The sequence below is a fragment of the Triticum aestivum genome, chromosome 7B, assembly GCF_018294505.1.
Source record: "Triticum aestivum cultivar Chinese Spring chromosome 7B, IWGSC CS RefSeq v2.1, whole genome shotgun sequence".
Taxonomy (NCBI): Eukaryota; Viridiplantae; Streptophyta; class Magnoliopsida; order Poales; family Poaceae; genus Triticum; species Triticum aestivum.
This window is the reverse complement of record NC_057813.1, coordinates 324,790,692-324,805,469: the sequence shown is the minus strand read 5'-3', so window position 1 is coordinate 324,805,469 and position 14,778 is coordinate 324,790,692. Positions and strand designations below refer to the sequence as shown.

At 41.2% G+C, this 14,778-nt stretch overlaps 1 protein-coding gene across 1 annotated transcript; it reads left to right on the top strand.

Moving 5' to 3' along the window:
• Positions 1-6,494: 6,494 nt before the first annotated feature.
• Positions 6,495-10,591, top strand: LOC123155639 (ACT domain-containing protein DS12, chloroplastic). The gene is made up of 10 exons (XM_044573781.1): positions 6,495-6,944; positions 7,985-8,039; positions 8,111-8,236; positions 8,356-8,450; positions 8,620-8,704; positions 8,797-8,856; positions 9,309-9,364; positions 9,857-9,962; positions 10,031-10,099; positions 10,295-10,591. The coding sequence occupies exons 1-10, from the start codon at positions 6,823-6,825 to the stop codon at positions 10,355-10,357; spliced, it is 837 nt and encodes a 278-aa protein (XP_044429716.1). The 5' UTR covers positions 6,495-6,822; the 3' UTR covers positions 10,358-10,591.
• Positions 10,592-14,778: the final 4,187 nt, after the last annotated feature.

Here is a 14,778-nt window from a genome sequence, read left to right as displayed (position 1 = left end):
ACTTCAACATCTCTAACGATCCCAATTGGTGATATAGTATCTCTATTAGCAAGCTTAATAGTGACATCAATATCTTCTATTTCAGCAGGTGCAATATCATTCATAATCTCTTGATATAAAGTAAAGGGAATTGCACTAACACTAGCACCCAAATCACATAAGCCATGATGACAATGATCTCCTATTTTAACAGAAACAACAGGCATGCGAACAATAGGTCTATGTTTATCTTTATTATCGGGTCTAGCAATTCTAGCAGCTTCACCAAAGAAATAAATAGCATGCCCCTCGATATTATCTACCAAGAGATCTTTAACCATAGCAATACTAGATTCAACTTTAATTTGCTCAGGGGGTGTAGGTAGTATAACTGTTACGAACCATAGCTGAAGCTTTAGCATGTTCCTTTATTCTAACAAGGAACGGTGGTTTCTCAATATAAGCAGTAGGAACAATAGGATCAACATTATAGGTAATAGTTTCCTCTTCATATTTAATAGGTTCTACTATTTTTACTTCAATGGGAGGATGATATTTAAACCACTTCTCCTTAGGGAGATCAACATGAGTATCAAATGATTCACGGAAAGATGCTACTATCTCAGAGTCAGGTCCATGCTTAGTGCTAAATTCACGAAAAGTATCGGTATCCATAAAAGATTTAACACAACCAAACTTAAGGTTTATACCTGACTCCTTACCTTTGTCGAGTTCCCAATCTTTAGAGTTGCGTTTAATTCTTTCCAATAAATCCCATTTGAATTCAATAGTCTTCTTCATAAAATAACCGGTACAAGAAGTATCGAGCATGGATTGATCATTATGATAAAGCCGAGCATAAAAGTTCTGAATAATAATTTCTCTTGAAAGCTCATGATAGGGGAATGAATATAACATTGACTTAAGCCTCCCCCAAGCTTGAGTGATACTTTCTCCTTCACGAGGCCAAAAATTATATATATAATTTCGATCACGATGCACCAAATGCATAGGATAAAACTTCTGATGAAATTCCAATTTCAATCGGTTGTAATTCCAAGTCACAATATCATCGCATAGCCTATACCATGTCAATGCCTTCTCCTTCAAAGATAAAGGGAAGACCTTCTTCTTGACTTCATCCGTGGGCAAACCTGGAAGCTTAAATAATCCATAAACTTCATCCGCATAGATTAGATGCATATCATGATGTAATGTTCCATCTCATGCATAAGGATTAGCTAGCAGTTTCTCTATCATACCCGAAGTAATTTCATAATAAATATTTTAAGTAGGTTCAGTAGGTTGAGGGGCAACTCTTTGCTCTTCCGATCGGGGTGAAGATACCCCGAACAAACCCCTCAAAGTATTATTTTCCATAGCAACAAGTGACAGTAAATTCCACTTACCAAAGGTGCTTCACTCCCCGGCAACGGCGCCAGAAAAGAGTCATGATGACCCACAAGTATAGGGGATCTATCGTAGTCCTTTCAATAAGTAAGAGTGTCGAACCCAACGAGGAGCAGAAGGAAACGACAAGCGGTTTTCAGCAAGGCATTCTCTGCAAGCACTGAAATTATCTGTAACACATAGTTTTGTGATAAGATAATTCATAAGGGTAACAAGTAACAAGTGTAACAAAGGTGCAGTAAAGTGGCCCAATCTTTTTTGTAGCAAAGGATAAGCCTGGACGAACTCTTACATGAAGCAAAGCGCTCCCGAGGACACATGGGAATTATTGTCAAGCTAGTTTTCATCATGCTCATATGATTCACGTTCGTTACTTTGATAATTTGATATGTGGGTGGATGGGTGCTTGGGTGTTGTCCTTACTTGGACAAGCCTCCCATTTTATGATTAACCCCTCTCGCAAGCATCCGCAACTATGAATGAAGAATTAAGATAAACCTAACCATAGCATGAAACATGTGGATCCAAATCAGCCCCTTACGAAGCAACACATAAACTAGGGTTTAGGCTTCTGTCACTCTAGCCACCCATCATCTACTTATTACTTCCCAATGCCTTCACCTAGGCCCAAATCATGGTGAAGTGTCATGTAGTCGATGTTCACATAACACCACTAGAGGAAAGACAACATACATCTCATCAAAATATCAAACGAATACCAAATTCACATGATTACTTATAACAAGACTTCTCCCATGTCCCCAGGAACAAACATAACTACTCACAAAGCATATTTATGTTCAAGACCATAGGAGTATTTAATATCATTAAGGATCTGAACATATGATCTTCCATCGAATAAACCAACTAGCATCAACTACAAGGAGTAATCAAATCTACTAGCAACCCACAGGTACCAATCTGAGGTTTTGAGACAAAGATCAGATACAAGAGATGAACTAGGGTTTGACAAGAGATGGTGCTGGTGAAGATGTTGATGGATATTGACCCCCTCTTGATGAGAGGATCACTGGTGACGCAATGGCTTCGATTTCCCCCTTAGGGAGGGAAGTTTCCCTGGCAGAACAGTTCCGGCGGAGCCCTAGATTGCTTCTGCCTGGGTTCCGCCTCGAGACGATGGCGCTTCGTCCCGAAAGCTTCCTTATGATTTTTCCAGGTCAAATCCCTCCATATAGCAGAAGATGGGCACCGGAGACCTACTAGGGGGCCCCACAAGCCCTAGGGGCGCACCCAGGAGGGAAGGGCGCGCCCCTAGGCTTGTGGGCACCTGGTGGGTCCCCGTCTATTTTCTTCGCCCAATATTTTTTATATATTCCAAAATAATTCTTCGTAAATTTTCAGGACTTTTGGAGTTGTGCAGAATAGGCTCTCAAATTTGCTCCTTTCTATTTCAGAATTTCAGTTGCCCACATTCTCCCTCTTTGTGCAAACCTTGTAAAATAAGAGAGAAAAGGCATAAATATTGTACCATAATGTGTAATAACATCCCATAATGCAATAAATATCAATATAAAAGCATGATGCAAAATGGACGTATTAGCTTCCAAGTTCCATGCAACATGGAAGAGTCTTCTTACCTATTTAACTATGCATTTACATTCTGAAAGAAAATCTCTAAATATGCATGGTTATAGGGGGAGCTTGTACATGTTTCTGTCCTTCAAGGCTTTAATGTACTTCTATGTTATTTCTTTCATTTAAACATTTGATGTATGTTGTCATCAATTACTAAAAAGGGGGAGATTGAAAGCACATTCACTCCCTTGGTGGTTTTGGTAATTCATGTCAACATATAAGTTGTTGGACTAATGTTTTCCTTGAGTATATATCAGGAAGAGTTCAACTTAGGCAAACCTTTGGAATGACAAGTAGACCCCTCAAGTTGCTAAGGAATGGTGTTGGCAAAGTTTCAAGACTCTACATTTTTAGTTAAGTGATTCAAGGTCACATTGAGTCCACACGAAAGCCAATACTATTAAAAGGGGATGATGTTTTAATGATCGTCTAACTGCTCAAGTGTTAGAGATATTGCCCCAAAACCCTCAGCCACACTCTCAAATTCATTTATCTCCAAAAAACCTAAAGTCCATCTCGGTCCCATCGAAACACATTCAGCCAGACTCATCGAGATACACTTGACATAGCCACAGCCTAGACCCTAGCATCTCGGTCCCACTAAAGAGCACTTACCAACCTTCTGTTACCAGTTGCATTCGTTTCATAATTTCCGAATGGTTTCAATTAGTGACACCAAAGCGGGGAAAGTGCTTAGGTTAGCTTGACTCGGTCCCAGCAACGGGTTTCATCCGGTCTCATAGAAAATCCTAAAGTTCAAACCTTTTATGCAGGTTTGTCTCACCGAGTGGTTTCACTCGGTCCCACTGAAGTGTTCATAAAGGTGTGTAACATTTGGTTTTTTGGTGATGGCTATAAATACCACCACCCATCCATCGACTCTGAGAGAGCAACCAGTTCAAAGCTTACACTGCCATATCCATTTTTTGAGATAGAACCACCTATTCTTGTGTTGAGATCAAAGGCTTTCAACTCCAAGCATATGACTTTGATCTCTAGCCTCCTCAAGTTGCTTACCGCTCCAATTCCCTCTCCTACCACATAGCCAAATTTGTGAGAGAGTGTTTGAGTGTTGAGGAGACTATCTTTTGAAGCACAAGAGCAAGGATTCATCATTGACAACAACATCTATTACCTTTTGGAGAGTAGTCTCTCCTAAATGGTTCAAGTGTCACTTGGGAACTTCCAATGCTTGTGGACTGAACCAAGGCGTTTGTAAGGGCAAGGAAATCGCCTCCTTTGTGAAGATCTACCCCGAATGAGGCTAATCCTCCGTGGGCGTAAGCCATGATGACATATACAAGGTTGCTTCTTCGTGGACACTTTGTGATTGGAGCCCACCGTGGACTCTCGCAACCATTATCCCCTTAGGGATTGAAGGCTCCATCAATGTGGATGTATGATAGCACCACCTATCAGAACCATGGGAAAAATATTCATGTCGCCCTTCGTTCGCAAAATCTCCTAAACTCTACTCTTTACTTCCTTGCACTTTTTGCTGCCCATACTATATATATGCATGTGTAGGTTGTATTGTTTGCTATCCAACTTTTGCTAAAATTTGTCTAAGTTTCAAGAGAATAAAAAATTGCACCTTTTTCCTTGTTAGTGTATATTCACCCCTAGACCTATCCTTTCAATCCCACATCCACTACGGCGGCCCATGTACCCTGCGCTCCCTTTAACTCCATTGGCGTTCGCAACATGTTCGATCAAATGCAGGAGAGGTAAAATTTCTTCCCTTTATACAGGTGTGTGCCGAATTGGGTTCATTTGCTTAGCGTTTCACCCTTTGGATTGTGCAACTATGGCTTGCTATTGTTCATACAACATATGCAGATATGTTGGAGGAGAACGAGGTGAACATCATGAGTGCTCCACTTGACGCATTCGATCTCGGCATGGAAGCCGAGGTGGAAGAAGGGGTTGGCGACAATGATGATGTAGAAGAGGTTGAGGAGGAGGTGTTCGATGCTAGCCGACCAAGATTTGGAAAATGAAGCGGCAATTACACGAAGATGGAGGATGTATGTTTGGTGAGAGCATGGGAATGTGTGTCACTTGATGTGGTTGCCGACAATGATCAAAAGGGAAAAAATGACAACGCATTGAGGACAAGTATCATAAGCTCATGCCTACCCCATTCGCCCGTTCATTGAAATCACTCCAAAGCATTGTAGCCGTTGGAGTGGTTACTTGGAACAAGTGAGGAATGCACCCCGAAGTGGTGCACAATTGACAACCATGTGAGTTTGGTTTCATTTTGTTGTACACATTTGTGATCTTGTTTGCTTTCATGCCAATTTGATATCACACTTGCCTCTTTTCCAAATGTAGGATCACATTGCGCATGAAAGGTTCAAGCAAATGCCAGATTCCAAAGGTAAACCATTCTTGCCCCAACATTGTTGGAGCTTGTTTGAACATAATGAGAAATAGAGGTTGAGGGATGAATAAGCTCCACCAAAGAAAGGTGCACTCATTAACTTGGAAGACGATGATGATAGTGATGATGAACCAAGGGGGGAAGAAACAAGGGAAATCCGATGGAAGAAAGATGGACATAGATAGGGTGAAGAGGTCGATCGAGGCCTCTAGCCCGAGGGAGCAAATTAGTTCAATGGTGATGTTAAAGAAAACCATGACGGAGAAGCATTTGGAAACCAAGGGGGTATTGGCCGAGAAGAAGAACCAACAAAAGAAGGCAAAGTGGGAGAAAAGATGTGCCTTCAAGGAGCGCAAGATCGCTTTTGAGGAGCAAAAGAGGAAGGACAACAAGATTGTCGAGGAGGACCGGTTCTTGATGATTGATCCAAATGGCATGGAACCGATGACAAGAGTTTTGCGAGTTGAAAAGAATGGAGATCATGTTTCGGAGGAGGCAGGAGCTTAATGATCTTACGACTGATGATGGTACTTCGGCCCATGGAGGTGTGGTGCTTCAGCCAATGATGGTGGTAGTGGTGGTGCTTCCGGAATGGTGGTGATGGTTCTTTGGCCAATGTTGATGATGGTGATGCTATGGTTCGTGGTGATGGCGATGATTTTGTCAACAATGATGTTGCTTGATTTGATCACGTCTAATTGTGTTTGATTGCACATTTTTTGAACAAATTTAATTGCTACCTCTTATATTGCGTTTGTCTTTGGATTTGAACTATTGTCGTACTTGTACTATATAATATTTATATATTTATTTGGTGTATTGCCTTTACTATATGAGTTTATAGTTGAGATGCTTTGCGTATATCTTTATATTTATATTATTGTTGTACTTATATTTATACTCCCTTCGTCCGGAAATACTTGTCGGAGAAATGCATAAAAATGGATGTATCAAGAACTAAAATACATCTAGATACATTCATTCCTCCGACAAGTATTTCCGGACGGAGGGAGTATAATATTTATATATTTATTCCGTGCATTGCCTTTACTATATGAGTTTGTAGTTGAGATGCTTTTACGAGGGCAAGCAGCCCCAACGAACTTATCTGCCTTGTCCTCTTTCCTCATCCTCCATTTCCCACTTACTTCTCCAACCCATCAGAAAGGGACATCGCTGAGAGAGAAGAGTGTCTCTGTATATCTGGAGCGGAGGGTGAGGTGAAGCCGCGAGGTCGAGAGGGAGAGCACGAGCCAACCTCCCGTTTCCACCTCTCTATCCTATGGATAGAGCCGCCGCGACAGCCATAGATATCCTCGCTATGATCCCATCAGCGCCCTCTCCTTTGTAGCACCATCTCCCCTCCCCCACCCCACCCCCGGGTTTATTTGACAAGATTTGATCCCAATCCTCGCACGTTTCTTGGCCGAGTGGGGGAGAAGATTCCAGAAATGGCCGTCGCCGTAGCCGCCGGGACCCTCCGTACCTGTTCCGGCGTATTTCCGGCGGCGTCCGGGAACCATCCGCTTGCCGGGTGGCGGCCACTTGCACCGGCAGCGCCCGCTAAGCTGAGGTGAGCAGACTGGCCCAGATTTCCTTGCGCTTTTGGCACATTAGATTCTGAGTCTTTCTTTCCCGTTTGGATGGTAAGATGCTGTGCTAGGATTCGAAGATTCTTAGCCTTAGCTCCAAAGATTCGAGCTTTTAATTTAGAACGGATGCCCCTTCAAAATGAATTCTGCATAATAGTGTTGTTCAGTGGGATGCAGAATTTTTTGTTTGATTCATCCGCTATCCTTGGTGCTAACTTACATAATGATTTCGTCATGATATAACTCGATGCTTAGACTCTTTTGTTTTGTTTCAGCTGCAGAATATACCTCACAGTTGGTTTAATTCTGGTTAAAACTGTGAGGCTTTTGTGAAATTCTGGTTCCACTGGGTCATTTTATTGTTGAACTGATGGTAGCGCTAATTACTTTAGGGGCGCAGTGATGATTACGATAAGTCAGTTCACTGTTTCGTTACAGCTAGTTTAGCTAAAGCAGTGGTAATAAGTTTAGCTGACCGAAATTTTATGGTGCTGAGGGGTTGATTACATTTGCAGGTAGTCACGCCAGCGATATATTTCTTTCTTTCTTTCTTGCTGGATTTGTGAACTTACGTGTTATAGTTTCTTGTGTAGACTGATATGATCAAGCTTGATACTATATTCTTTGGTTTTTCGTGTTGGAAAAATTTACCCTTGTCTGTTGCAACTAACTATAGGTTATAAGCGTTTCCTTCATTTTATTTTATTGTGTTATAAACACTGGCTGCACCGTGTGAATACTTGCTTTCTTTGAATCAATTTGTTTCCATCGACTGATTAAATATATTTAAACTGCTGTTAATACACTTTCTGGTGTTAAAACTGTTATGATTTCCACCCATGGTTCAAGTGAGTGGTCTAGTTTCTACACAGTGCATTGATGTTATTTTGATGAAACATTTTTATTCATTTTTTTCTCATTAAGCCTTTTAACATTTTGTCTTATTACATCACAACTTCTTACAATTCTCAATATATATTGCACATGTGTATTATTACAACTATTTTTTTCTTTTGTTTAGATTATTGTCTCCAGCTTTGAGGGTTCCTAGAGCTGCTTCGCCTGCAGCTGTTGAGGTAGATAGCATTGCTTACGACAAAACATTGGATGAACCTCCATGTTCAACTGCAGATACTTTGTTTTGCAGAATGGGAGCTCTAGCAACAGTAATACAGTCCCTACACCGAAAGTTATAATAGATCAAGACTCAGATCCAGATGCAACTATTGTGGAAGTAACCTTGGGTGACCGTCTTGGGGATCTCCTTGATACTGTGTGTTGTTTACATTGCCTTTTCAATTTACCTTTACCATTCATCACTCTTAGGTTCTTATTTTCACCATCTTGGATTCTTGAAATGCTGATTAATTCTGTGTTCTGTTCTATGTGCAGATGAGTGCCTTGAGGAATTTAGGGCTAAATGTTGTGAAAGCTAGTGTTTGCCTCGATTCTTCTGGCAAACACAATAAGTTCGCTATAACAAAGTCGTAAGTGGATCATTTTATTATTATTTCAGATATGCAAAGCTTGGCATGAGGAATCTCTCATATAAGTTTGATCTTCCAGTTATAGCAGCAGAATGTGACATCTTTCTTCAATGTACTTTTCTGCACATATCACTTCTTGTCTAGAATGAGTGAGAGCAATACTCTACAGGTCAACTGGTCGCAAAATTGATGACCCAGAGTTGTTAGAAGCAGTAAGACTGACAATTATAAACAACATGCTTGAGTATCATCCTGTAATTTCCCTCGACCCTTTTTTTTCTTTGCTAAGATGTCTTAACTTAAATCTAGTAAACTAACGTCTGCGTCTTTATTTATTTGACACTAGGAAGCTAGCAGTCAATTGGCCATGGGTGCAACTTTTGGGCTAGAGCCCCCTACAGAAGTGGTACTTGTTTAAATCCATCCATAAATCAAAGAGTCTGTACCTTCTATCTTATCGACCTTGAATACCTGAAAACATCTCAATTATATGGACGACCTTAAAACCATATTACTTATCTTTGTTTTACGAGAAGGAACAACACATGAAGGTTTACAAGACACTATGTTCTAATAGTAAACTTCATGATAGGAATGCCTTGTCTGTAAATTTATACATACCCGATTGATTGCTAAACCTGACAATATAAAAAGTAATTATGGTACACATGATTTCGATAGCGCCTTGTTGCAGAATACATTCATATGTTTTGAGTAAATGAATTTGGATGAACTGCTCATACTATGCCCATGAAATTGCAGTCTGATGTCACATCATAATTATGCTTTCTCTTATTAATGTGCTTGAGATTCGTAATTTTTTCTATCTGTAAATAATTTTTGCATGTAAATCGGCAGGTTGATGTGGACATAGCAACTCACATAGAGATCTATGACGATGGTCCTGAAAGAAGGTAGTCTTCCCTGTTGCTTTATTCTTCATAATACAAGAAAAATTTATGTACTTTGGCTTTCATCCTAATAAAGTACTCCCTCCGATCCATAATGAGTGTCACAGTTTTGAACTGAGGTTGAACTAACCTTAGTTCAAAACTGCGACACTTATTATGGATCGGAGGGAGTACTTGTTATGGGGCTAGAAGCAATATAATGATTCGTTCTTGGTTCTTTTGTGGATCAAGCTTGTGTCCTAAAGAAGATATCTGACTGGAGATTAGCTGTCATCTCGAATGACTATGACCAGTTTTTTTTTTTGTGAGAACCTGATTTGTTTTTGGACGGCATTGAATAACAAAATGCATTGCTTATAGGCTATAAGATATCCCTTGGCATTATCTGAACTTTGCTTTCTTTACCGCAGTAAGATCATCAGTTTGCTATATTGTTGTTGTTCCCCATAAGTATAAGATCGCATTGATTTGATCTCCCCCAATGTTCCATTTCAGTTTACTTGTTGTGGAATCAGCTGACCGTCCAGGGTTGTTGGTTGATCTAGTTAAGATCATTGCTGACATCAATATCACTGTCCAATCTGGAGAATTTGACACTGAGGTGACAACAGTCATTTGGGGATTTTGTATTCAAAAGTTGTTCTTCTGCTGAGATTTTGTGTCTTGTAGGGGCTACTGGCCAAGGCAAAATTCCATGTCAGTTACCGGGGCAAGCCATTAATCAAGGCTTTGCAACAGGTAAACTCATCATGCATGCAATTATCTAGGTTGCATCAGATTACCATGGAACCGGGACATGTACAGAAGTCCTATCTTTGATCTAGTGAAAAGGGGAAAATATAAGTAGCAGACCATCCTGATTAGAGCCAAATGTATCTCTATTATTTTCACTGGTCACCAAAGTGTATTTTCTCATTTAGTTCGTTCCTGCAGGTTCTCGCGAATAGCTTGCGTTATTTCTTGAGGAGGCCGACAACAGAGGATGCCAGTTTCTAAGCATATGATTACAAACCCACGCCTTATCATAGCTCATGAGACATGATATTTGTATGAAGTTAGCACTGTCATCCAAATTATTCTTGAAATATGCATAATTCCCCAAAAAGGGAGGTACACGATATATCATGTACTCATAGTTTCATGTGAAGGTAGCTTCATGTTGTATGAATTGCATTAGCCTTCCAAGTTAAGTTATGAGATGGCGGTATAACACATGGTTATTTTGCTACCCGGGATGCATGTTTGATGATAAAATAAGAGGGCCGCTTGTGGGGCCAATCGTCTATTGTTTGGGGCGTGCTACTCCGCTGGCTATTTTTTTTTGCAATAGGGCCTCGTTGTACTCTCTCCGTCCCATAATGTAAGACCTTTTAAAACATCTTACATTATGAGACGGAGGGAGTAGTTTTTTTTGTTGAATCAGAGTTACTGTATATTTTTTTTTTGCAATAAAGGTGTTGTTGCAAAAGCTTATCTAAGACCCTTGTTGTAAAAAATAAAAAATCATCTGTTGGTCATCATATGGCCATGGATAAGCTCATGCTCGGGCCGACCAACTAGCGGGTGGTGCTGCTCTGTTGTGGCTGCGGGAGCCCGTGGAGCCTTATCGACGACCATCAAAAGGGCGTACGGGGAGCCCATAACATTGAGGGCGTCTACTTCATCGGCTCTCATGGTGAGCTCTCTCCTGCGTGCATTGCAGGGAGGAGGGGTTCGTGTTCGGAGGGGATCGAACACAAAGAACTTGTGAATCCTCTAGGCTAGAAACTCGGATTTCATAGCTATGGACAGGGGTGGATCCAGGAATTTAACTTTGCGTGTTCAAAAATAACAAATCACAGTAGCATTGTTACTTTTTTCTGTTCCGGCCTAGTGCTAGTCTTCAAAAATTCAATTGTTATTATTTTTTTTACTAATGAAACCAATCAGATGAGGATAGCGGAATGTACATAGCTATATCTCTCTAAATTCAAACGGAAGCTACACATGTATTCCTACTACATGTCAACGAGTGCAAATTCAGATTAGTAATTGTCTCCCGTGCGTGAGGGCATTCAGCTCTGGACAAAAGTAGCTGGCTGCTGCTACTGGGCTCCTGCCTAGTGGGCCATTGGCCTGTTGGCCACGGCTCTGCTGCTTAGGCTCTCAAGCATGTACGCTAGTACTCCTTTCTTTTGTCATATCCTATCTATATGATTTTTTTCTCAAGAAAAATTGGGTGTACATTTGCACACCCATGACCTGTGGTGGATCCGCCCCTGGCTATGGAGAACTAATTGATTTTATTAGAGGAATCCCCCATCCCCACCCCTTACTTCTGTTCCAGTACAATTACAAACAGAATGAGAGGCCAATGCGTTCTTCGCCAAGTTCCTCGAGTACACTAGAGATAATAGCCCATGCGGTGCTGCAGGAATTAGTTGCAGTTATTTCAGTGAGATTTGGTTGTATATGAAAAAAATGATATTTAAACTAACAATATGTGAACTGAAATTAGAATACATTTATTTTCTTTGATTATTCTATAGTTTTTGAATATTATTAAATATGAGTAGTATGCATGGTGCATGTTAACATGGGTCTTTTTTCATGCATGGTGGCATGGTGAGGTGACATACTTGCATGGTGAGAGAATTGAAGATAGTGGGGATCAACTATTTAGGTTATAGGATATGGTAAACGTTATAGGGTTCATTGGACTCATCCTCGACCTACAAGCTAGGTTGGTAGTCTCGTCTTGCGTCTAGACAGGCCGTCGGCGCATCATTTAAATTGGAGATGGTGTCTTTGGCAATCCCCCATTCTTGAGTAACGACTTGACCCCAAGCTGCTGTTTGAGGAAACTACTGGCGCAACGAATCTAGATCTTCCCAAGTACAAGCAGATGCATTCGTCCTGAAGAAGAGCATTGGGAGGGGGCAGAACTAATTGTACCTGGTTGTGAGGAGCCACACATTTCTTAAGCCGGGAGACATGAAATATTGGATGAATTCGGCTGGAGGAGGGAAGATCCAAACAATAAGCTAGTTCTCTAATATTTCCAGTAATAACACATGGTCCATACACTTTCTAGGTCCATCTAGTGCCCCCCTTAGTGTGTTAAAAATTGTTAGACCAAATTGTTAAGGGACTAATATGTTTGTGTGCACACGGAGTAAAAAGTCTCCGCGTAGCATTGAGAATATAGTTATATCTTTAAGCAAGATTGTCTGAGCCGTTGAGGAGTATGCTATTGATAAGATTGCGTGTGGGAGAAGACCCCTAAAAATTGTTGTTGAGCGGAATCATACTGGTATGTTGTTCGGCAAGAAGATGTATGTCTTTCTCTAGTTTCATTTCTTTCATTTGAGTCATAAGGCAAGCCAGACTATAAGGGGGTCCAAGTTAGTTGAGATTTAGGTCTTCATTGTGTACTCAATCATAAACCTATATCCCTGAGCGAAGTCGAGAGAAATCTTTTTATGCATTGTGTCTCTTCCTTTAAGTTAGAGACGTGGTTCTTCTGAATCTTGAGATAAAATCACAAGTAGTAGAGTCACCTTGACTTGCGCTGCAAGTAAGTTATTGCGTGAGTTTGAAATCACACCGTTGTGACATGTGTCAGTTTATTCTTGTGTGGAACAGGCCCCTATTGGTCATTTCACACCTTAGGATTGCTCGAGCTATAAATAGCCATCACACCCCAACCCGCAACGGTTGGTTGCTCCATTTGAACTAAGAGTCTCTGTCTGAGCAACCCGGAGTATTGAGAGATTTCATAGACAATACCCCAAACCTAAATCTATTTAAGTGTTTGAGCATCATGAATAACTTGATTGATACGAAGCTTGTATATATTGCTCTTGTGAGCTGCACGCTCGCTAGACGGTTAGGTGTCGGTCCGAGCAACCAAGAGTGATCATGGTTTGCCAAGGATGAGTATGTGAAGGTTTGGAGATTGCGTTGAAGAGTCTACCGAGAGTAAATCAACTTAAGTTCCAGGAACTTCACGTTCAGGATAATAGGACATTGAGTATAACATCACTAGGAGCTTCACATCCGTCATCACCGCCATCATCTCCATCGACTCCATCGTCTTCATCAACATCTCCATCACCTCCCTCCCTCTTTATTTAGTTTTCCACTCTCTGCAACCCGTTGTAATCCCACTGTTAAACATGGTGTTTGATGCTATTAATTATTATACAATGATTTCTTGCATCTTCTATATGTCTGCGTAGATCCATTTTGTCCTATAAGTCTATTATGTTATGCTATGGTTGATTTGAGTTGTATGTTGATATGGTGCTATCCTATGGTGCCCACCGTTTGCACATATGTGTGGGATTAATGCTTTTGGTTTTTGCAATACGTGATTGATTTGCTTATGATGGGTTGTCGGTGCGAAAGAAACCTAAACCTTTGTTTGTGAGTTGTTGCATATGGGATAAAGGTGACCTTAGATCTTAATTCCATGGTTAGGATTTTACTTTATTCAATCTTTGGTATTTGTGGATGCTTTCTAGAGTTCCAATCATAAGTACTTGTAGTCAATGGATTTTGCTGCATGTTAGCATAGGCCTTTCCCGCATATAGAACTGCAATAGTTGATTATCAATTTAGTTTCATATGCGATTGCCTAGGGACAATTCCACACAACATACCCCCACTACTCCACACTCACTATCCTTTACTTCATTGTACCTTTACCTTACATAACATAACCTTTATTTCCAAGTTCTTTTTTATCTTGCAATCCTTTTATACCCACAAAAGTACTTCTAGTTTTATCTGTCGGGAAAATTAAGCATGGAAATCAAAAAAATTCCTACGAAACACCCAGATCTATCAATGGAGATGCATACCAACCAGAGGGGGAGTGTGTCTACATACCCTTGTAGACCAAAAGCATTAATGATCAAAAGATCATGGTTGGCGTAGTCGTACTCGTGTCGCGATCCAATCTAATCCAGGCACCGCACGTGTGGCATCTCCGATATGAGCATTAATGATCTAAAGATTGTGGCTCCTCTCCTTGATCCAGCAAACAAGCGAGAGGAGGTAGATGAGATCTGAACCAACACGATGGCGTGGTGGCAGTGCCAAGCGCGTACTGGAGAATATGGAGGAGTAGCAGGAGAGGGATGGGGCAAGGGACGAAGGGTTCGCTGCCCCCTGCGCTTCTCCACTATATATAGGGGTGAGGGAGGGGCGTGCCAGCCCTAGCCCCTCCCAAGGCAGGGGGCGTCCAAGGGGGAGGAGTGCCCTCCAAGCCAAGTGGAGGGCCCTCCCCTTTAGGGTTTCCCGTACCCTAGGCTTATGGGCCAAGTAGGGGCTGGTGTGCCTGGCCCAATAAGGCGAGGGAACCCCCACAACCCATGCTACTATATGGGGTGTGGTGGAACTCTCTGAGGACTTCCGGTACAATACCAAAAAAA